The following is a 24573-nucleotide window of genomic DNA, read 5'->3' as shown; positions in this document are numbered from 1 at the left end:
GACAGCCCACCAGAAGTTAATAGAGTATAGTAAACCAGAGTAAGTACTGTATATTCGTGTCGCAGTTCGATGGCGATCCAGTAACAGTAAAAAAAAAAGGTAAGGAACAGTTTTGGGTTATTGCAGATAACGACTGAGGGCCACAGGACGATAACACATTCTATATTTCGTCGAAATAATCCGAAAATCACTTTTAAAAAGCAGCGATTAAATTTGTATGCGAAGATTGAGAAAGAGAATAAATTTCAAAGGGAAGATTTCATTTGTTATTATTAAGCAAGAGATAGAAATCCTAAGGGAAAGTTACATAGGTTATTGTAAAAGGGAAGGTTATCAATAACAAAAGAGGTATAGAGGAGACGGGAAGGTTTCACGGTACCACAATTCAAAACGCTCATTTCCAATGGACTAGTATTGGTTGCTCCACATATGCTTCACAATGTATGGCGTCAAATTGATTAATACTTAGATGTTGTACGCATGACAGATGGAGTGACACAGAAGCGTATGAAGTATTTGCGTTCTTTGCTATTCTTAGCGATGTATCGCTGAGCTATATTCATTATCAGTTGCTTTATACAGTTACTACATATTTTACTCTTAGTATAACACAAATATTTTTAACTTTACAAGGCTGACCGGAGGGGTAATTATTACATCAGGCAGTGTCACCAAGGATAAATTTTTAAATGCTGGAAACATAAGTAAGGAAATCAACGATACAACAGAAAAAATAATTTATTTGCAAATCCAATTACTAGTTTCGAAGTCTCTATAGTATTTAGAACGGAGGACTTAACTGTTTTCAACATCATAGTGATTATTGTCGTATGTGGAAGTTCGTGACTTCATACTAAAATAAGAAAATACGTCACGTAGATAAGGAGCAAACAGTGTGTTGCACCGCCGTGATACTGGTATAAAAGGGCAAAAAGGTAATGTAGCTTTCATTCTGTTGTGTTAACGAACAGTACGCGTAAATGTTGATAAGGAAAAGTGAGAAGAAATTCGTACTTCAGTAAAAATATTGCTGCGCTAAGAATTATGAGTAGTGTCCTCCAGCCAGCTCGGGATTTTGACAACCTATCGCGCCATTTGGACAGAATTTGGCGCGATATCCGCCAGGAGCACATCCAACATCTGTAATGATCAATACCAAGCTGAATAATTTGGTCCTTGAGGGTCAGAGATGGAGCAATGCGTTATTGACTTGATCAGTTTGTGAAGCTCTTTCTCTTTAACAAATCACTTAATTTTTCTGAAATTGTAACCATTTGTTTATGTGTGCATGTACATCACATCTACCGATTTCCGTCCCGTTCTGATATTTCCGTTCCATTTTAATATTTCCTTCATGGTATGTCGTTTCTTTTGACTTGGAATGTGTCAATGTTCAGTGCATCATTGTTGGAAACTAAGTCACTGGTCCTTTCTTCATTGAGGTAATCTTAACGGGTAAAGATACACACAACGTTTTACTGGGGAAGATGTATGTGGTTCCAGCGCTCTGTGTGCCCGATTCGTTACTCGCCTGTGGCTAAGAGAGCCCTCACCCAGCTCTTTCCTGGATATGAACAGCGACTTAGCAAACGTACCACTGTAGACGGTGGGCATTTCGAACACTTAATAAAAGGAATGGTATTTTAAGGTAGTGTTTATGACCACATTCTTTTGTTATTTCTGTTCTGTTGCTGATCTAATTTTGCAGTTCCATTGGACAATACCAACATTCGCTTAAGAAAGCAATTGGTTTCGTTTTCAAAATCGGTAAGTCCTAACCTCTAAATATTGTAATTCCTACTAAATTACTTAATCTGACTTAGAAAAGCGAAACACCGTCAGTCTGTCTCTTTTAGAGCTACGATACTAGCAGTGCATCCCTACAATTAAGTCTAAGTTATTAAACTGTTGCAAAATTTACGATTGCATTTGGTACTAATTGCGGTTCCCACCAATTTCATATTGCCAGCATAGGGTGTGCAACAGGACATTTTGTCTTATTTTGTATGTGACTTACCTTTGGAGAGCGAATAACTGTAATCAGCTAGTCCATAAATTATAAATTACGATTTCTTTGGATAAAATACGAAATAGTAAAATTTACGATGGTTTAGAAACATTGTAATATACTCGTAGTCCCCCTTTAGTGCTGTAGGATTAACACAGTTATGAAAAGAAACTATAAGTCATTTAGTGATGACTTTTCCACATTAGATTGTGGTGGAAGCATACACACATTATGATATCTTAAACGGTTCGGAAGATATCTGAGATGAACAGCTTAGCTGTATCTCACTCTATGTTCCAGCGTATTTACGACGATATTTTGTCAAAAAAGTATATATTTTTCTGTAACATTATATTATACAGAACATTTTTACATTCTCATGTCGTTTACGTTTTAATCGAAACTAATCACGTCAAAGGCAACAACATAAAAATGGAACTGGCCGTTAGAGATAGTACGTACGTTTCGAAATACTGCTTCATCCGAAGCTAATAACTTACAGGGTGAATGGACATGATATATTTACAGTCAGTTCCACAAGAAGGTGTACGTCGTTATTTGTATGAAATAAAAGACACTATTGTAAATATATGTTCACATGAAAGTACATGTTATCACTAATTGCACAATTACCTAATAGTTAATCCATTATGGCTTGGCACCTTAACCCTCTACCCGGTGAATCATCCACGTTTTCAAGCTCTAAATATCGTTTGACCCACTTCGCAACGAATGTCTTTGCCTTTCTAAGAATTTTATCAGCAGCTCCACATGAAAGCTTTGGTCCCTTTGGATGATTTACAAGGAACACTGCCCCATGACGCTTCAGATATTTTGCACTCATTTTAACTGCAACCGACAGAACAAAACTTTCATCTCTCACACTGTTTATCTACACACTGTGCAAAAGCACATTGATTACAGATTCGAGACTGCTACCAGAGATGTCGCTGCGGAAGTTACATTTAAAAATATGGCTTACTCTTTCTTGTGGAATTGACTGTAGGTAAAATTTATTTACTCACTTAGTAAGAACGCTACTGCAATCCTAAAATAACTCACCAATTTTTCGCTGTATTGATGTGATTATTTCATCGTTTCCCGTCTTATACTAAACTTTCCATCTACATTCAGCTACTACACCAACATCTTCAATACCAAACAAACGTTCTGTTTTCGTAAATTATGTACATGAATAGAATCAAATTCTTCATATAAATTTTAACATCTTCCATGTCGTTGAATAAGATTTAAATAGAGTATCTAATGAATCTACTTCATTCTTATGAAAGAATAACAACAGTTACATCACGAAATCCTCGACATCCATTACTGCAGCACCATCAGCACTCGACAGCTCCCAAAATGCACACCAATACCACAATACCGCAAGTAACTTTAGTGGTGAGTCATCGGAACCACAATCCAGGCGACCGCTGAACTGTATATCCGACAACATATTTGTTGTTTTGTCTGTTTTTACTAGAGAACTGTTTCATCAGTAAATAGTGAACACACATAATTGCTTTCGGTAATAGAACACTCAAGTATTTCATTGTATGGCTGGAGACGATACGGGATGCTGCACGTAGAACAGCTTTCGATGTCAAATTGAACAACGAAGGAGATAGTGACCAAGAAGCGACTGTCTCAGACGTCATACAGCCGAAAAATACAAAATTCTTCACGGACTGTCCCTTGGCATGACTCTGGAAACGTTCATCGACGGCGGTGTCAGCGCCTCTCAACATCACTCTTTCTTCAGCTCAGTTTTACCTGAAAGCACGACAGATGAATTTAAATGCCTCTCAAGAAAATAAAATAAAAAATTTTGAAAATAAAGAAAAGTAGCAACCGAACGTAATCGTGAGATAACGTCGTGCTATTTTTGAAAAAAAAAATGGCAACATCGTCACTTTCTGTTACAGCTGACATCGTAGTAAAACTACTTACTCTCGTACCACAACAGCTTCCTCAGCTTCTGGAATGGCATGTCGAACAGGAGTGTCATCAGAACAGAGCTTCCCATAATCCAAAATACTTCGGATAAATCGAACTGTAAAGCAGAATAAAACTTAAATACTTATTTCCAACACAGTTGTTATGGGGACCAGCAACTCAGTATACATTGCCGGAAAAAAATTAGTACACCTGGAAAGAGGACGTCTATTTAGTCCAATGACGGTTTATGCCACCTGGGGGTACTAGATGTACTAACGTCAAAGTCGTCCACCGACTGATAGCGTAGTGCCATAGCTACCAGAGTGCAACCTGTGTCTACCCTTTAATAGCGAATGCTCACAGCCACAAGACTCAGTGTGGTGCAAAAGTGTGAAGCAAGCAGGCAATCATGCCACGGACATGCATTCGTGCTTCCTACTGAGAGAGTTTGAAAGGTATCAGATTGTGGCCTTCCGATGGCGGGACGTGATGCGTCAGTTACGCAACGATGCTGGTTGCAGTAATCAGGTTAATATCTCACACCCATAGACAAGGTTCTGATCGTCCACGTTGCACATACGCTCGCCAGAGTTTGTCGTATTGCATGGGCTGCAATGGCAGATCGTACATTTATCAAAGAACAGATAGGAGGGCTTGCGAGGCGAGTCGTGTCAACATGAACTCTTGCGAACCGGTTATTGGCCGGCCGGCCGCTGTGGCCGAGCGGTTCTAGGCGCTTCAGTCCGTAAGCGCGTTGCTGCTACGGTCGTAGGTTCGAATCCTGCCTCGGGCATGGATGTGCATGATGTTCTTAGGTTAGTTAAGTTTAAGTAGTTGTAAGTCTAGGCGACTGATGCCCTCAGATGTTAAGTTCCATAGTGTTTAGAGCCATTTGAGCCATTTTTTTCTTTTTGGTTATTGGCCGTGGGTCTACGGGCATGCACATCTCTAGCTCGCCTTCCACTTAGGCCACAGCATCGACATGCACGGCTCGGCTGGTACCGTCAGAGGATCACTTGGATGGAATGGCGTGCCGCGATCTGCAGCGTTGAAAGTAGATACTGCCTGCATACAAGTGATGGTCGTTTGCATGTACGACATAGACCTGGTGAGAGGTGTCTCGCACAGTGCATTCGCCCAAAGTACAGTGGCCCCAACTCAGGCCTTACGGTCTGGGATGCGACAAGCTACAGCTCTGTTTCATCTTTAGTGTTTCGGGAGGGGACGCTACTCAGTGCTCGGTACGAGCAGAATGCTCTTACACCCGTTGTTTTTCCTTTCTAGCAGCAGGAAGACGAAGTGTTGTTTCAACAGGATAATGCTCGCCCATACACTGTCCGTTAAATTCAACGTGCTCTGCAAGATTTTTGTATGTCCATCCTTTTAGCAGGAGGCTTTTGGACGACGGTCTTTTACTATTGCGACAAAATAAAATACCTACAGCCGTCCTTATGACTTTATTTTATTTTGTTGCAACCAGTTTCAGCGCTTCAATGCGCCATCCTCAGGCTCTTTTTGATGCTTTACAGGTCGATACGACCCCTATATACGTATATCACATTGGTTGCCAGCATAACTGGATACGCAGATAATGTGTCAGTACTACAACCATCAACTGCCAACCGTCTGGAGAAACATTCAAATACAACATCCAAAGATGCAGCAACTTCCCTGGCCAGCACGATCGGCTGATTTGTCCCAATCGAGCACGTGTGGAATATGATGGGACGAAATGTGCGACTCATCAACCAGCAACAACTCGTTCAGGTCGAGCAGGCGTGACACAGCGTATCCCGGGACAGTGTTCGCCATCTGTACGATTTAGTGGGCACCAGATTCAGCGGCTGCATTGCTGTCCACGGAAGCTTCGGCACGTACTAATATCGGTGTTTCAGCATCGATCGACACCTGATAGCTCAGAGTCGCTTGTATTATTGATCTGTTAATGAAATCGTTTCATGTCCTTCATATGCACTGCTGCAATAATAAATTTTGAGTGATTTGGAAATCTCTAAAAGGGTGTACTAATGTTTTTCGTCATTGTATTTCTAATTTATTAATAAAGGTTTCAGTGAAAGATGCATTTAATGTTTTTTTTTAGTGGCTTGTTTCGAATATTTTCATTCATTCTCATACAGTATCTGCACTAGCAGGTACAATGTTATTGACGAAACATGCAATACAAAATTTTCAAACACTTTGTGCGCACAGATTACAGTAGTGCAATAAATCTTTTATGACATACCTGCATTTTAATGTTTCACATTTGTCTTCAGATAGTTTCAGTAAAACAAATGTTATTTGACTGTTTTATGATTACCTCGGTTTATTTAAAATTCGATACATGTCTTTAGTTGATTATAAATAACAATTTGACAGGCACTTTCAATTGTTTACATGCTCTGTCTCACCAGACATCATAACGTTACAGCTAAATTGATGAAAGTCTCAGATACTATAGCACTATTTTATAAATTACTGATATATCACCAGGTAACTGCTTTACTGAAGCATGAATAATTTCTAAAAAGAGCAAAAAAATTATTGGGTATAAGTTCAGACTGTTCGTTTATCAGTTCGTCTGGTTCCTTTACCTTTCATTTATATATTTCCAATTCTTCGAGTATGCCTTAGGTGATACGTTTAAAATTTTGGTAATATTCTCAGCACTACCTGCTGTATGTTTTGTGCTTCGCAAACGAAGCCCAAAAGCAGTCTTGTTGGCTGGGCTAATATGTTCTTCGTATCAATTGATAAACTTCTGACCATTTTCACCTATATAAGAACTATCACACGTTCCATATTTTAATCTATACACACCAGATCCAAAGCAGTTGTTTTTTTCATTTTTTACATTTTTCTGTCTTAGTCTGAACCTGAATTGACCTACTGTTCTAAATAGTATTTTGTACTTCTTAGCGAAAGCATGCGATAACTTTTCCTTAATAGGGTACAATATTTTAATGTAATAACCTTTCTTCTACTTTACGAGGATTTTTTCCGATTTTATATATTTTTTTAAAACCTGTGTAACTAAGCTTCTCTTAAAAACATTGGCCACCGATACTTGTTTGCCGATACATAACTTCCGTCGTTCCATTTCATCTAACGCAAGCTTACATAGGCGAGCTTCCACAGAAAATAACCTGTCTTTTTATGTTTTGGTGGATGGCCGGAGTTATCTCCTATTGCTGCATCTTAGTGCGTTGTTTATGACATTGAAATTAGAAATACTTGAACGCGAAATATACAAAAGGAAGATAAAGGAAACCGGACAAACCCATGAACGAACAGCCCTAATTTAAATATGACGACATTTGTTTGCTCTTTTTAAAAATAATTCGTGGTTCATTAAAGCAGTTAGCTGATGACATATCAGTAGCTAATTTATAAAACAGTTCCATAATGCCTGAGACCTTTATCAATACAGTATTTATGTATTCAGTTGTTACATTATGATCTCTGTAGACACAGAGTATAAACATCTGAAGGTGCCTATCAAATTTTATGTGCAAATAATTAAAGGTCCCTATCGAATTTTAGGTGCACCAAGACATTCGTAGTACAGCCAAATAACATTTTACAAACTTGCTGGCGAGGGTAGCCACAGCTCCGAGACATTGTGAATAACAACAAGAAACACTCAGCACTCAAGACTCATTCAGATTGTAATAAAAATTATAACAACTAAAAGTCGAGAATGACGAGGAGTTTACAAAAGCCTCTTAGGTGTATGAAGGTGTTTTATTTGCTGCTACGAGGTTCACGTCGATATAGAAGCACCTTCGGGTTTATCTACCAAAAATACAAATCCCAGTGTAAAATTCTATGAAATGGTGGAAGTACAGAATCATAGATGGTGCTGCATTTCGAGAGAAAACGATGACAAGTACTCACAATCATAATTTTGATGGACAGTTGCGGAGTCCCAGTGTCCAGGAAGTCATCTGTGTTGAGTGTAAAACCACATTGGTGAGTTGTCATAATAAAATTGAGTGCAACCAAAAGCTCTTTGCCAAAAGTATACAAAGCATGACGGTTGAATAAGCGAGGTCCAGAAAGAAGTGGGGAAAAAACAAATAAAGAAGGAGGCACTAACTTGAAGGGGATAAAATGGCTATAAATTAGCTAACCTCTAGGAGAAGTACTGTACGTACAAGGGAAGATATCAACCAAATATTAATACTAAAGTATGTAAGTAAAATCTCAAGAATGGAAGAAATACGAAAAATAGCATACTAGACAACATTTTTATTGTTATTCACAAATAAAAATTGTTTATTGATGTGATGATAAAACAAATATATTACATACAATGAAGCATTACAAAAGCAGGTATATCACAATAGATTTACTGCACCACTGTACTCTGTCCACACAAAATGTTTGAAAATTTGAACTTTCGTATTTTGTAGTAAAACTGTACCTTCTAACGTAGGTAACAGTATGAGAATGAACGAAAATGTTCAAAACTAGTTACTAATAAAAATATTATATACATCTATGACAAAGGTATTAATTAATAAATTATAAAACTGAAGGCTGAAGGAAAGAAGTGCTTTTAATTTACTGTCATTTTGTAATTAACTGTCTATTAGCGAATATTGACAAGTATTGAAAAAATTTATTTTCTACAAGCTAACATGTTATAATGATAAAACATTTTTCCTAAGCTGTATGTAACATAAAAAAGTTGGAGTTTTACTGCATTACAATTTTTTGAATTTCATAATATATCTATAAAAATGCATTGTCTTCTTGTCATCTTACTGATATCATTTATTTATTTAACGTGATGCGATTAGTGCCATCAGGCCCTCTCTTACATAGGATCAGCGGTTCACAAATACAGTACCTTGTTTGATTTGAAGTTTCCTAATAATTATTTTGAACATGATAAACAGTATTACAATTATTTGAGTGTCTGAGGTGGCAATGTGAGTAAACAACACTGACTATGAATTAATAAGGTTAATACTGGCAGTACTTGTACTACTGCAGTTGTTGCCACTAATAGTGATAACACCAATAATAGTAATAATAATAATAGTAGTGGTAGATACAAAAAGAATTTATAGGTGTACCAGATAGATATCTTCGGATACAGCAAGCTCTGAGAAAGGAAATTTAAGATGGCTGAGAATACTGGGAAAAGAGGAAGGTCTGGTTACAAGGAAGGATGTACTACGTAACGAGTGCATTTAGGGACAAAGGTAATCCTTATTGTTGCTTTAGTAGATATGTCATTAGCAGTCTTCTGAGGCTGGAGATGTTATACAGTTCTCTAACATAACGCAAGAGGCTACTCTAGGGTCGGGTTCTTGATTCTGAGGAGGACTTCGAGAAAGTGACTGAAGAATAGAGAGGGACAGACGGGAATTTGATCTAATGTTAACGGGTTTTTCTGTCATGTTCTTCAGATAACAACCTTAATGTCGAGGAGAGATATGAGGGACAGCGTTCTTTGATAAGACAGTAGAGAAGACAGATAGCACGGAAATTTCTGTGCTTGCTTGCATGCAGCCAGGATAGCTCTACATGTGATGGTGTAATATGATCAAAGAGTCGAACATCACAGATATAACGAACACAGGCATTCATGCCCAGTTCTAGGTGCCGTGAGCTTTCCAGGGAAAGGCCTTGCAGTATAACATCGTTGTCATGTCATTGGAAACATACACTATGAGATCAAAAGTATCCAGACACCTGACTGAAAATGACTTTCAAGTTCGTGGCGCCTTCCATCGGTAATGTTGGAATTCAGTATGGTATTGGTCCACCCTTAGCCTTGATGACAGCTTCCACTATCGCAGGCATACGTTCAATCAGGTGCTGGAAGGCTTCTTGGGAATGGCAGCCCATTCTTCACGGAGTGCTGCACTGAGGAGAGGTATCGATGTCGGTAGGTGAGGCCTGGCACGAAGTCGGCGTTACAAAACATCCCAAAGGTGTTCTAATTATTCAGGGATGTTATTGTCGTGTAACCACTCCGCCACAGGCCGTACATTATGAACAGGTGTTCGATCGTGTTGAAAGATGCAATCGCCATCCCCGAATTGCTCTTCAACAGTGGGAAGCAAGAAGGTACTTAAAACATAAGTGTAGGCCTGTTCTGTAATAGCGCCACTCAAAACAACAAGGGGTACAAGCCTCCTCCATGAAAAACACGACCATACCATAATACCACCGCCCCATTCTGTTCTCTCAAGATGTCTAATGACTACTGAGGTCGCTGATATGGAATACCTGGCAATAGGTGGCAGCACATTGCACCTAAAATGAAAAACATAAGTTTTTGGGGCTGTCCCGATACTTTTGATCACATAGTGTAAGTGTTTGTACATGTTTCTTTTTCGTATCAAGACAAAATAGGTTTTTATACTTTTATATGAATGGATTAATGATGGCATCTTCTTGCACATTGCTGTTACGTCCTCAGTCAAATTTCGATTTTCATTTATAATCACTCTTAGACTCTTTGCTGAAGGAGACAAATCGATATTTGTCACATATAGGGTAAAAGATGGTAGGGCTCCCTATATTTCTGGCTAATGAATCTAGAATGACCAAGCAGTACCGCTTCAGTTTCGGATGTGTTAAGTTTTAACCCACTATCCTGTGCATATTTCGATAGTAAACATAGGTCGGTATTGAGATTCTCAATACCTGCCTTCGGTTAATTGGTGTCACAGGTAGGTACAACTGGAGCTCATCAGCGCACATGTGGTACTTACTGTAGGACAAAACTGATGACACATCTCTTATGTACAATGAAAAAAAGATATAGAACATAATAACAAACCCTGTGAACGTCTCCTAAGGTTGCCGCTTCTGGTCACCAGCGAATCTGAGCCAGCGGGGCTGGGGGGAACAATGGATAGCGGAGTGCTCTGAGGCAGGGGAGCATGGGTTCCCCTCATGGAGACGGGAGGTTTTGTGGCCAGGCTTTGACAGGGCTCGCTGAACAGCCGACTGGTTTCAGGAACAGAAACTCGCTAAACAGATCTAGAATAATGTGTGTGTAACAGTATTGAAAATAAGACAGTGGAAAAACAAAGTGCACTATTAATAGTACTAACGACAGCAACAGTGATATGATAATAAACCTATTTAAATAAAATTGTAAACGTTCGTTCGTTCAAAATTGTACATCTCCAGTTGCTTTGAAATTCTGACAAAACTTTGCATTCTAATACAAGCGTGTTTTTAGATATATATTTCTTTAATATATGATATGTAATATATATATATATATACACACATATATATATATATATATATATATATATGTATAAGATTTAGAGATTTTTGAAACTACATTGCCTTAATGTTAAATGTAGAAAACATTATTTGCTACATGTGTCAAAATAGGTATATAAGGACACATGTATATCCCAGGGCAACGTTCTGTTAAAATTTCAAAGCATTCGGTCAAAAATTTTCGGAGATTTGCAATTAGGAATATTTATAGTCTCTAAAAACTATAAAAGTCACTTTCGGTTCTTCAAAGTCTCAAATTTCCAAAAGTTTTTCACGAACTGGAGTGAAATTTTGACACAACGTTGCATTCGAATAATGAAGTGTTTTATATCTACTGAAACGCCATGTGGTATATGTTTTATACACACGTAAGAAAAGGGTATAAAAACGTTAATGTCGGTTTGTTCATAATCGTTAATCTCCGAAAATTCTTGACCAATTGCTTTGAAATTTTGACATAACATTGAGTTCTAATATGGGCATGATTTTTGGTACCTAATCCTTTAATATATGTAAGTATAATAGATATAATATATAAACACGTATCTGCGAAATTTATAAACGAAAACATTGTTACCTAAAAATCTCAAAATTTACCTTTCCAGTTTGCTTCAAATTTTCACATTACTTTGTCGGCGAACAGGAAAGTTGTATTTATGGGTTATTTGTTTATGATTAGAATACTACTACAGAATCTGAGTTTCCAATAACAAAGAACAAGACTCAAGATCAGAGAGATAGGGGAAGAGGAGACAGACAGAAGGGTGGGAGAAAATAGACATAGAAAACGGCAAAGAGGAGACGGACAGACGGGGGGGAGGGGTAGGAGGAGCTGGAGAGAGAGGGGGAAGGAGAAGATGGACAGAGAAAGAGGGGAAGAGGTGATGGGCTGAGATAGGGGGGTGAGAGAAAGCAGGAGGAGTTGGAGACGGGGGTAGTACGTGATGGACAGAGAGAATTGGAAGGAGGAGGGGAAAGAAAGCAGGAAAGCAGATGGGGAAGATGGACAGAGCAAGGGGAGAGAAGAGGATTAGGACTTACATCAAATTAAGATAAATATTAGAAACAAGTGCTTTGTCCTTTCTTCATTTTGCATTTAAGCAGACTGAACCACAGAAAATCATGTCCGGGTACAGCTAGCTGCTGAATAAAAATGGTAGTAAGACAATAAATTAGTCATCTTAATCCGAGCCTTGCCAGAATAGTGCAGTAACAGTGAAATAACGAACTATGTTGCTATTGGAAATGTGAAAATTGAACAGAATATTTATAATCAGTACTAAAAGTAAACCTAAACAAACAAATGATATTAACAGAAACCTGCTTTAAGGAAAGTATTACAAATTAAATTGTTTCTTTGCGAAATAAAGACACAAAAGTAAACACACAAAATAGGGTCAGGAAGAGATGACTTTTTTTAGCTCTTAAAGCACAGGCATTCGAGTTCAGCTGCATTGCAGACTGATCGTTCCCCATTTTAGATCTTTACCATTATCGCGCCGGCGTTTGCCCACAATCTTGTAGCCCAAATCTCGTGATCACACTGTTCAACATCTTTAGTCTTTCAGAGATGAGATTCTCCCCTATCGTCAGACGTGACTTCTCGAGCTTCTCCTTTGTTCTGAAGATATCAGACAGTTTCCTGTGTGACACAACCTTCACTATAAAGGTCCAGGTTTCGCAGTCGTGGCGTCTTACTTCGCACTTTTTGACTCTGTCTATGTCATTCCTTGTCACCTGCAGGCCTAGCTTCTCTCGGACAAGACTGATCACAAATCCATCTCTTTTCTCTCTATTGTTCTTAGGAATTCTGAACAGTCTGAGACTATTGCATCTCTGGTGTTGTTCAAGTTCGTCAGATTTTTCGAGCAGCTTCTGTTCGAAGAATTTTACCTACTTTGTTGATGTCCTACGAATAATATTTAAATTAACGAATCACAGGAATATAGCAGCTATAACGAAAGTTCCTGTAGCAGATGTTGTGTTCAACAATGATATTAACATCTCTTTGACTTTCAGATCACGTTTGGGCTGAAATCAAATATAGTCGTTGAGTAAAGAAAAGTTAAATACACAACAAACTACCATAATGATACAGCCTCTTCTAAGATTGTTTTATGATTAACAGTTCTGAAGAATGAAAAAGAATGAAAATCAAATAGGAAAACCTTGACCTTGGTAAATATACTTTCTTAAAATGTACTGTCTTACTACCTATTTTAAAGACATGATTAATTACACCTATATTTTCTGCACTCTATTTATCCACAAAACGAGCTGCACACTACGGTATTTAATTGATGAGCATAAAATTTTTCTTATCGCGCATTCTCAAAACGTGTATAAGGAAACCATATGCGAAGAACAGGTTCCATTAACAATAGGGTGGGGACGTGGGTGAAGATGTTTGGACTAGCTAACTAGATCCAAGTTTAGTAGTCTATCATCGTGGAATGAACGTGAAAAAGTCTATGTCTTTTCCCAATACTCTTGTGGACTAGGTACCATCAAAATGGGAACATATGTATGGACGTATAACAAGGAGTCGGTATAACATACAATAACGTTTGTATGAAGTGCTACACCATGAAAGAAGCATTTTTACGAAGTGAACATTGTGTGGCAAACTAGGTAGATGATTCTGATTACATAGTTGTAAATGATCTGTGATTTAAACAGTTGAATTTAGTGTTATTACTCCCGAAAGAGCAGCAAACTGAGCCTGTAAACGTTATGGCGTGGGATCGTTGAGGGTTTGTGTGTGTCTCTGGGAATCAGCTTCCATGCAGTTCGCATGCGTGTCCCCAAGACAAGAAGAGTGCTTGAGAAACCCCACCTACAGCCATACGTTTCCTACGAGCAACAAGTATAGCGAACGAGTTTGCCAGGGAATCAGTGACATACATCGTTATTCGAAGATAGGTTGTAAATTCAGCATCACGTGCAGCAGAGCATTATCAGTCTGAAATATTGCACAGCAAATTGGCTAAATTAATATCAGTGGGCGTGTCTTATTCACATTATCGACTCCAATTATTACCTCTAGTTTAACATTACCAGTTTTAATATGAATATAAGTCAGTAACTACAATAAGGTTACTTTTATTAGTTTGTTCATGCATGCATTCGCAGACTCCAATGCTCAGTAAGAAATGACAATATCACACTAGCTAAAGAGATACAGAAGGAGATTAAAAAAATTGCAAGCCGTATATCGGAAAGATTTTAGAAGTGAAATGCTTGTATCATAAGACAAATGTTAACGTGAGTTTCCATATTGATAACGCGCTAAACTGTATCGTCCGTCATCAGACGCAGAGGGGGTGCTTTTAATAAGTTGTGGACACAGAGAGCAGTTTTACATTGCTCGAACAGGAAAAAATTCTAATACCCGTTTGAAGAAACGTATGAGACAGAGAGAATAATCCACTCCCATTTGGCACACATTTGAGTGAAAACAGACCATCTACACTCCATATACAATAAAATTTTTACAAAGAGCTTACAAGGGGAAAACCATAAAGATTTTACAGGAGACAGAAGTATACGAACGTATGAAAAGTAGCCATCGCAATTATTAAACGAACAGACAGATTTGAAGAAGAGGAGGTTATTGGAGAACTTCAGTCATATCAAAAGCACCATATATTCCAGTGAACTGGACATGGGGACATGAAGCATAGTTGCTGGATGGCTTGTGTTTTGTGTGGTAATGACTATTATATTTTATCGTATTGGTGAATTTATTGTGGAATTTTTCAGTAGAATGCATACTAAAGTAAGAGAGAAATTGCTTTTACCACTTACAAAGAATGAATGCAGCAAAACCACGGTATATTTTCTGCAGAAGTAACAAGTGTACTTTGTTGTATTAGTGACGTTACTGTAAGCAGTTTTAGCACACTCTATTCAAAGTTTTTATTAAGTAAAATGACAGGGCACTTATGAATGCAAATATTGTGGCCAGACGACTGCAATTTCTTTGTTGGTAAACATCATCTCTCTGTAAAATGTCACGCTATAAACATATTCTTTGACCGTTGCCTGTTCTCGCGTTTTATGACGACAGTGTTAACGTCTGTTGAAATATGGAAATTGAAAGACACGTTGTGCTGTTAAATACTGTAAACAAAGACTTAGAAGCCCTTTGTCAACAGCATTTCAGTTATGTGATGTACCACACAATGCGTTCCTGTAACATATGATGCAGATATTCGAGGTTCCCACGTAGCACTAAAGAGTTTGTAAATATACCGACATACGTTTCACTGACGCACCTGTAGGTAAGGTAGCAGCAGTTGCAGTTTGCAAAAGTGTGACAGCATTAAAAGAAAAGTGTTTTATCTTTTCACTTTGCATTAGTTCGTTGATTTTTTATATTAAAGGCATTTAAAAATGGCCCCAGACTGAAAATTACCAGTGCGACTACATGAAAACTTGAATTGCAAGAAGCACATTACCGAACTGCTCAAACAATTGAATTCAGCTACTTTTGATCTCTTATAATTGCTAAACCGTATCAGCCTCCTAATGTAATATTCATATTTCCACTCGAAATGTCTTACTGAATATTTCTTAAAAGACATCACAGTCACCGTTGACTGTATAAAATATTTATTATCCCGATTGCAATTTCGGCCTTGTGGCAAATTTCAAATAACACTGCAAAGTTTACATTCTGTCAGAATATAAAACTATCTGACATGTGAGATAGTTTTATACTCTGACAGAATGTAACTTTTGCAGCGTTATTACATGACTGTGAACCCCAACCATGAGAAGTTAATCTTATTGAATAATTTTATGGGGTAATTCATCACTTAGAGATTATTGATTACACAGAGCATTTTAACTGCAACTTGACAAAATGTAGCTAACGAAATTGTTCATAAATAATCCATCGAATTTGAGAAGAATGGTGGTATTGAAATTTACAAGACCAGAAGAAAAAAAGGGGTTTTATTATCCATTATTAAAGCTAACATTTGCTCATAAAGGAAGTCAGTACACATTAACAAACATTTTTTTAGTATTTAAGCACTAACATAAAATATCTGAGAAGTAGAAAAGCTAATTTTAAACCTAATCTAAAATTATTCCGTCTGGACAACTGCTTCTATTCCGTAGAAACTTGTGAATTTAAGAAATGGTTGCCTGTAATAAACTATTTTAGTGTAGCAGTAAGAGTATGACTGTGCAATAATACTAATAGTGTGTACATATCCAGTAAAATGATTCTTTCCACATAGTTTCGATAGAAAATTCGATCAAATGAATTATGGAACATGTGGAATGTATAATTTTAGAAGTAAATGCATTCCTCTATTAGCTGAATGTAGGAAGTAGTTAGAACAAATAGTGAATGAAGCTGGTAATCTGCTGAGCAGACTACATTTGGATCTACATCTACATGGATACTCCGCGAATCACACTTAACTGCCTAGCACCACCTTCACAATTATTCTCTATTATTCATGTCGAACAGCGAGCGGAAAAAACGAACACCCATATCTTTCCGTGAAAGCTCTGATGCCCCTTATTTTATTATGATGATCGTTTCTTCCTATGTAGATAAACGTCAACAAAACATTTTCACATTCGGAGGAGAAAATGGGTGACTGAAATTTCGTGAGAAGATCCCGCCGCAACGAAAACCACCTTTGTTTTAATTATGTTCACCCCAAATTCTGTATCACGTAAGTGACACACTCTTCCCTATTTCGCGACAATACAAAACGTGCTGCTCCTCTTCGAACTTTCTCGATGTAATCCGTTAATCTTATCTGATAAGGATCCCAGACCGCGCAGCAATACTCCAAAAGAGGACAGAGGAAACGGAAGACGGAACAAGATTCAAACAGAGCTAATGAAGACGTAAGGGCAAGCAGCTAAATATCTAATTTGGATAAGATATGTAAGATCAACTAACAGAATTGCCGGCACTGTAGCTCAGGGTGTTCGGTCAGAGGGCTGTGTGCTCTCTGCAATAAAAAAAACTGAGTCAAGGAATCACCGGTCAACTTGAACAGATGTCTTGTGACGCCCGCACAGACCAAACGCAACGAACTATAAAAAAAATAAAAAATAAAAGAAAAAACATAATTCAAATATCTAAAAGTATGGTCACATGAGAAAGTCGAATCAAGGGCAACTCGTATTAAAATTTCTGGAGTCAGCTGATGTATGTTTCTACGGGAAGATATTGAAATCCAAACAGGCAAATTATGAAGCAAATGAACAAGCAGGAGACAGGAAAGGTGAAGTGGAAGGTTGCAGAAAGTTGTCAGAGAGAAAGAGAGAGACAGGCAGACAGAATAGCAAGTCAGGTTGGTAGGGTACGTTTTTCGAAGGACAATTTCTTCATCAGCAAAAGAAGAAATGAAAGATGTAAATGGCAGGGGTACGACTATGGAGCACAAATAAAATTATTGCGAATGTCTACTGAAACTCGTATTTAAAACTAAAATGTAGACACATAATCTTTAAGAAACGACTGAGGAATGCAGTTGTCAGGTAGTCATGTCATTTTGGTTTTTGTATACTACAGATGCCTTTTCAGTTCAAAATGGTTCAAATGGATCTGAACACTATGGGACTTAACTGCTGAGGTCATCAGTCCCCTAGAACTTAGAACTACTTAAGACTAACCAACCTAAGGACATCACACATATCCATGCCCGAGGCAGGATTCGAACCCACGACCGTAGCGGTCGCGCGGCTCCAGACTGTAGCGCCTCGAACCGCTCACCCACTCCGGCCAGCTAATTTCAGTAGTTGCAGGGGCAACAGTCTGGGTGATTGACTGATGTACCCTTGTGACATTAACCAAAACGGCCTTGCTTTGCTGGTAAGGGGAAACTACAGTCGTAATTTTTTCCGAGGGCATGCAGCTTTACTGTATGGTTAAGTGATGATGATGTCGTCTTGGGTAAAATATTTGGGAGGTACAATAGTCCCCCATTCGGACCTCTGGGCGGGGACTACTCAGGAGGACGTCGTTATTAGGAGAAAGAAAACTGGCGTTCTACGGATCGGAGCGTGGAATGTCAAATCCCTTAATCGGGTAGGTAGGTTAGAAAATTTAAAAAGGGGAATGGACAGGTTAAAGTCAGATATAGTGGGAATTAGTGAAGTTTGGTGGCAGGAGGTACAAGACTACTGGTCAGGTGAATACAGGGTTATAAATACAAAATCAAATAGGAGTAATGCAGAAGTAGGTTTAGTAATGAATAAAAAATAGGAGTGCGGGTAAGCTACTACAAACAGCATAGTGAAAGCATTATTGCCGCCAAGATAGACACGAAGCCCACGCCTACTACAGTAGTACAAGTTTATATGCCAACTAGCTCTGCAGATGACGAAGAAATTGAAGAAATGTATGATGAGATAAAAGAAATTATTCAGAGATTAAAGGGAGACTAAAATTTAATAGTGATGGGGGACTGGAATTCGACATCAGGAAAATGAAGAGGAGGAAAAGTTGTAGGTGAATATGGAATGGGGGTAAGGAATGAAAGGGGAAGCCACCTGGTAGAATTTTGCACAGAGCATAACTTAATCATAGCTAACGCTTTAAAAATCATGAAAGAAGGTTGTATTCGTGGAAGAGGCCTGGAGACACTGGAAGGTTTCAGATAGATAATACAATGGTAAGACCGCTGCTCGTGGTCTCGCGGTAGCGTTCTCGCTTCCCGCGCCCGGGGTTCCCCGGGTCGATTCCCGGCGGGGTCAGGGATTTTTCCTGCCTCGAGATGACTGAGTGTTGTTGTGTCGTCTTCATCATCTCATTCATCCCCATCACGGTCGGAGGAAGGCAATGCAAACCACCTCCACTCGGACCTTGCCTAGTAAAGCGCTGCGGAACTCCCGCATCGTTCCCCTATGCTCCGTCACGGAGTATGGGACAACATTTCATTTCAAGACAGAGATTAGGAACAAGGTTTTATAATGTAAGACATCTCCAGTGGCAGATGGGACTCTGGCCACAATCTATTGGTTATCAACTGTAGATTAAAACTGAAGAAACTGCGAAAAGGTGGGAATTTAAGGAGGTGGAATCTGGATAAACTGAAAGAACTAGAAGTTGTAGAGAGTTTGAGAGACAGCATTAAGAAACGATTGACAAAAGCGGGGGAAAGAAATGCAGTAGAAGAAGAATGGGTAGCTTTAAGAGATGAAATAATAAAGGCAGCAAAGGATCTAGCAGGTAAAAAGATGAGAGCTAGTAGAAATCCTTGGGTAACAGAACAGATACTGAACTGTTTAATAAGTCACAGCTGCTAAATACTAACGCGAATTCTTTAGAGACGAATGGAAAAACTGGTAGAAGCCGACCTCGGGGAAGATCAGTATGGATTCCGTAGAATTGTTAGAACACGTGAGGCAATACTGACCTTACGACTTATCTTAAAAGAAAGATTAAGGAAAGGCAAACCTACGGTTCTAGCATTTGTAGACTTAGAGAAAGCTTTTGACAATGTTGACTGGATTACTCTCTTTCAAATTCTGAAGGTGGAAGGGGTAAAATACAGAGAGCGAGAGGCTATTTATAATGCTATTTATAATTTGTACAGAAAACAGATGGCAGTTATAAGAGTCGATGGGCATGAAAGGGAAGCAGTGGTTGGGAAGGGAGTGAGACAGGGTTGTAGCCTATCCCCGATGTTATTCAATCTGTATATTGAGCAAGCAATAAAGGAAACAAAAGCAAAATTTGCAGTAGGAATTAAAATGCATCGAGAAAAAATAAAAGCTTTGCGGTTTGCCGATGACACTGTAATTCTGTCAGAGACAAAAAATGGTTCAAATGGCTCTGAGCACTATGGGACTCAACTGCTGAGGTCATTAGCCCCCTAGAACTTAGAACTAGTTAAACCTAACTAACCTAATGACATCACAAACATCCATGCCCGAGGCAGGATTCGAACCTGCGACCGTAGCGGTCTTGCGGTTCCAGACTGCAGCGCCTTTAACCGCACGGCCGCTTCGGCCGGCTGTCAGAGACAGCAAAGGACCTGGAAGATCAGTTGAACGGAATGGACAGTGTCTCGAAAGGAGGATATAAGATGAACATCAACAAGAGCAAAATGAGGATAATGGAATTTAGTCAAATCAAATCAGGTGATATTGAGGGAATTAAATTAGAAAATGAGCCACTTAAAGTAATATATGAGTTTGGCTATTTGGGGAGCAAAATAACTGATGATGGTCGAAGTAGAGAGGATATAAAATGTAGACTGGCAATGGCGAGGAAAGTGTTTCTTAAGAAGAGAAATTTGTTAACGTCGAGCATAGATTTAAGTGTCAGAAACTCTTTGTTGAAAGTATTTGTATGGAGTGTAGCCATGTATGGAAGTGAAACATGGACGATAATTGGTTTAGAGAAGAAGAGAATAGAAGCTTTCGAAATGTTTTGTTACAGAAGAATGCTGAAGATTACATGGGTAGATCACATAACTAATGAGGAGGTACTCAGTAGCATCGGGGAGAAGAGGAGTTCGTGACACAACTTGACAAGAAGAAGGGATCGGTTGGTAGGACATGTTTTGAGGCATCGAGGGATCACCAATATAGTATTGGAGGACAGCGTGGAGGGTAAAAATAGTAGAGGGAGACCAAGAGATGAATACACTAAGCAGATTCAGAAGGATGTAGGTTGCAGTAGTTACTTGGACATGAGGAAGCTTGCGCAGGAAAGAGTAGCATGGAGGACTGTATCAAACTAGTCTCTGGACTGAAGGCCACAATAACAAAAACATGTTATCCATGTGCATGTCAGAGAATGATCAAATTACATTACTGTTAAACAATCTTTGGTCTTGTCGTGGCACAGTCTAATATTTTCTTAGGTGATGTGTGGTTGGTGATGGACGTATTCAAATGTGTTGTGTTGACTTGCGATGGTATCTGGTAGATGAAGAAAGATTGATTATATAGGACAGCAAGGACGAATAAGACGTATGTATTAGAAGGCGAAGAGAATATAAAATTTAAAAAATGTTATTATTTTTTGAAGAGAAGACGCTTGAGGTAAGGCGGCAGAAATGCGCAGCTAGTTTTTCAGAATGACTATTGTCAGCTAGTTATCTTTGTACATTTGCTCAGCGCTTAGAGAGAGACCACACCACTTCCGTGAGTCATGCATTAACGTATTAACTGATTGAGGTATTTGATTTTTACACAAATTCTCTGTTAACATTCTACCCTCTTTACATCATTGTTCACTAATCATAGTACTATTGTTCAGACGTGTTATCTGTGAAGATCATGCGAAGTTTTACACTGTTTTTTTTTTTCAATACATACTTCATTCTAAAATCGTTGTCTTCGAATATCATTTCATAGGAACAGTTAGTCTCCCCACTCCACTGTTTATTACTACATGTTACCACATTTCACCAAGTCGTATTTAACAGTTCGAATATAGTTTGGATATTTTATTTAGAATAGAAATCTAGCTTGGTCACTGGGTGCTTAATGTTTGCTGTGTTTTCGAGAAAATTGCTACAATGTTGTTGTTCCGGACTATCGGAAAGCGCCGGCAGGAAGACGAAGATTGCAAGAGCAGAGAAGGCGGTGAGAGTACGTCAGCCCATAGCCCGCTGACAAGGACCGCACCACGGCAGGAGCGACCTCTAAAAGAAGAGAATATAATCGCCGGTCCTGCCAGCTTCGGGACAGTATGCGGACAGGATGCGGACAGTACTAGGAGAGCACTACGATAGCAGTGACGTGTTATCCATACCAACTGCATACGAGGACATCACATATAGCAAAGAACTCAAATTTTTTGCAAGTCGCCCATCCCCTGCGAATGTTGCCCGTCCCCTGCGACAACATTGTAAATTCAAAGTTAAGTATTGTCAAATCTGCTTTATTGAAATAAAGCTATTAATGTTATTTGCTTCAATTGTTGTATAGCATTCCGAGAACGCAACTTCCTTTAGGCCCTCTATACGAGACGAGAGGGCAGGAGACCACAATTGTGAAGACGCGAGGTCAGTGGATATTTTGATTAGGGCCAGGTAATTGTTGTACTTCAGTTTTACGTTTAATATAAAGACAAGTTTTATTCAGATAAGTTACAGTTCAGTTCAAATTAGGTTCTGTTCAGCTAAAGGATTGCATACGACTTTCAGTTGGATAACAGTTCGTGAGTACATAGTATTGGTAATACATAGACTTTTATAGAGTGGGAGGTAAAGTTGAGCTAAATTTCGTACAGAAACGAATATAGTGGGGAGGCTACACAGTTAATAAGATGTAATCGTGAACTCCTTACCCATGCATGGTTCTGTGGTGCGTGCTCTGACAGCAACGTGATAACGCATCTGCCACAAAGAGTTTAATTCGCGTGGCGTTATTAACTAGAGGACCCCATAAGGCTGTTTGTCCACCTGACTGGAAAGGCTTTCCTTCCTCGGGCATAATGTTAATTGAGCTCTGTGTCCCAATTCAGGCGTTCTCAGGTAGAACGACTTAAATGAAATATATTGAGTTGAGACACAGGGTGTGAAACGTTTTCAGTAGTCTTTTTACTCATTTCAAACTCTCCTACACATGCTAAATTTCAGTCAAATACAAATGAAGTACCGTGGTTTCAGAATACATATATGACGGGATAGTGTAATACGGCGGAGTTTCAGTTAAGTCATGATACAAGAACGGTTCATATTGCATCTGGCCAGTGTATGCGACGAATGCGTGTAGAGCTCAGTGTCACGTTTATGTTGCTGACGATCGAGAGGCTGAGGGAACGGGAAGGGTGAAATCTGCACAACCATAACAGGGACAGTGTGAGTTGTGTGTGGAGCAATCTGGTTCAGAACACAGATTTTAGTTGATTCATTAATTCCAGCAAAAATGTAAGTGTCTCAATCTTCTGAGGATAAAACTTACCAGCGCTGTATGATGGTAGAACTGCGTCGCTCTTGTTCTTCCGATGTTGTAGAAGTAGACGGGGAACTGGGTGAGGTAGATTGCGTAAGACAGGCGCGAGAAGACGCGGAAGCCAGGCCATGCTGCCAAGCGGCCCACCCAGCCTGCAGACAACAGTTTGGCACACGATAACGAAAATTCAAAGGTGAGAAAGTGGGTTATGAAAGTCTCTGAAGCACGATCACCAATACACAGGGGAATGCGGAAACTGATTTTGTCAACTATAAATGGTTTCGTGAAAGCCTGCGACTGTGAAAACAAGAAGAGCTGGAGATGTATTCATGTTACAGAAAATATGAAAACAGAACGAAGAACTTGAAAGTAAATCAGTGAATTTCTTCAGACGCTTTGACAATGTATTTAAATAAAAATAGTAACATATCGAAATAAGTACCATTGTAAAACTGATATAAACAAAGAATGATCCATGCTATTATGATAAATACCCTCTGTACAAAAGCATATCATACTCTATGGAAGACCTGTAATATTATCTCTATAGCTACATCTAAAATAATCTTTGTAGCTGTTTGTTTACGTAAGTTATTCTCGATGTACGCTGTGCACTGAAAATTGTATGTAATGTTTGACATGTGTGACACTCTGCACAAATGGACCGTAGGATAACTTTATTCTAAGGTCTTCCAAATTGTGGCACTAACTACATTCATAAAATCGATATCCAACTGAAATTGCACGTTTTTTATAGATTGTAGTAAAGACAATTAAACAAAGCAGAATGTCACACAACGAAAACATTGCGTAAAAATGGCATATTACAAAAAGGTAAGACACTAGAAAATGGGAATCATTTCCCGAAACACTTCTTGTAAAATATGAATAAAAGAAGCTTATTAGTGGAAGCAGAAAAGGTATTTATAAACGAGCTAAATACAGAAACAGTGAACGCCAACTTTCGATACTAGTTAATCTTTTCTTTTAAGTACTTAGGAATTATCAAATCCACCAATGCAGAGTGCACAATATGAGTCTTTGGGAAGGCGCTCTACGGATTTGTACTGAAAAGCACTTGTAACACCAGACGTGAGATAAGGTAGCGAATTCCATCTTCATAGCCTAGATTACTAATAACAGTTGCTAATTTTATATCGCGGAAAGAAACACATCTTTTGTGTATATGAGAGCATTATCAGTAATTCATCTAGGCCCGTCGGGCCACACCTTGTTCCAGGATTTCACCTTAGTGGTTCTGCAATCGATACAGGATCTGTAAAGCGACTGTTCATACGGAAATGAGTAGCGACTGAAAATTTCATTATAACGTCTATTTTAGCACAGTTATCCCACGTAGTCCCATAGGTTCATAAACCTGTAGCAGACTATATGCCTCTTTGGAATTGTCGGATTACGTTATAGTATTTGTTTTACGAGACAGCCTGCTATAACATATCTAGCTGTACTCTTCC

General features: G+C 38.7%; 1 protein-coding gene across 1 annotated transcript in view; it reads right to left on the bottom strand.

Moving 5' to 3' along the window:
- Positions 1–3758: 3758 nt before the first annotated feature.
- Positions 3759–24573, bottom strand: part of LOC126413071 (regulator of hypoxia-inducible factor 1-like) — a 230301-nt gene continuing 209486 nt past the window's right edge. The window contains exons 12-14 of the mRNA XM_050082967.1: positions 23108–23250; positions 3962–4064; positions 3759–3784 (exon numbers count right to left, since the gene is read on the bottom strand). Coding sequence (XP_049938924.1) covers positions 3759–3784; positions 3962–4064; positions 23108–23250 — 272 coding nt within the window. The remainder of the gene's footprint in view (positions 3785–3961; positions 4065–23107; positions 23251–24573) is intronic.

This window comes from Schistocerca serialis, chromosome 7 (genome assembly GCF_023864345.2).
Source record: "Schistocerca serialis cubense isolate TAMUIC-IGC-003099 chromosome 7, iqSchSeri2.2, whole genome shotgun sequence".
NCBI classification, from domain to species: domain Eukaryota; kingdom Metazoa; phylum Arthropoda; class Insecta; order Orthoptera; family Acrididae; genus Schistocerca; species Schistocerca serialis.
The sequence above is the reverse complement of the archived record's forward strand: the minus strand, read 5'-3'. Positions and strand labels throughout refer to the sequence as shown.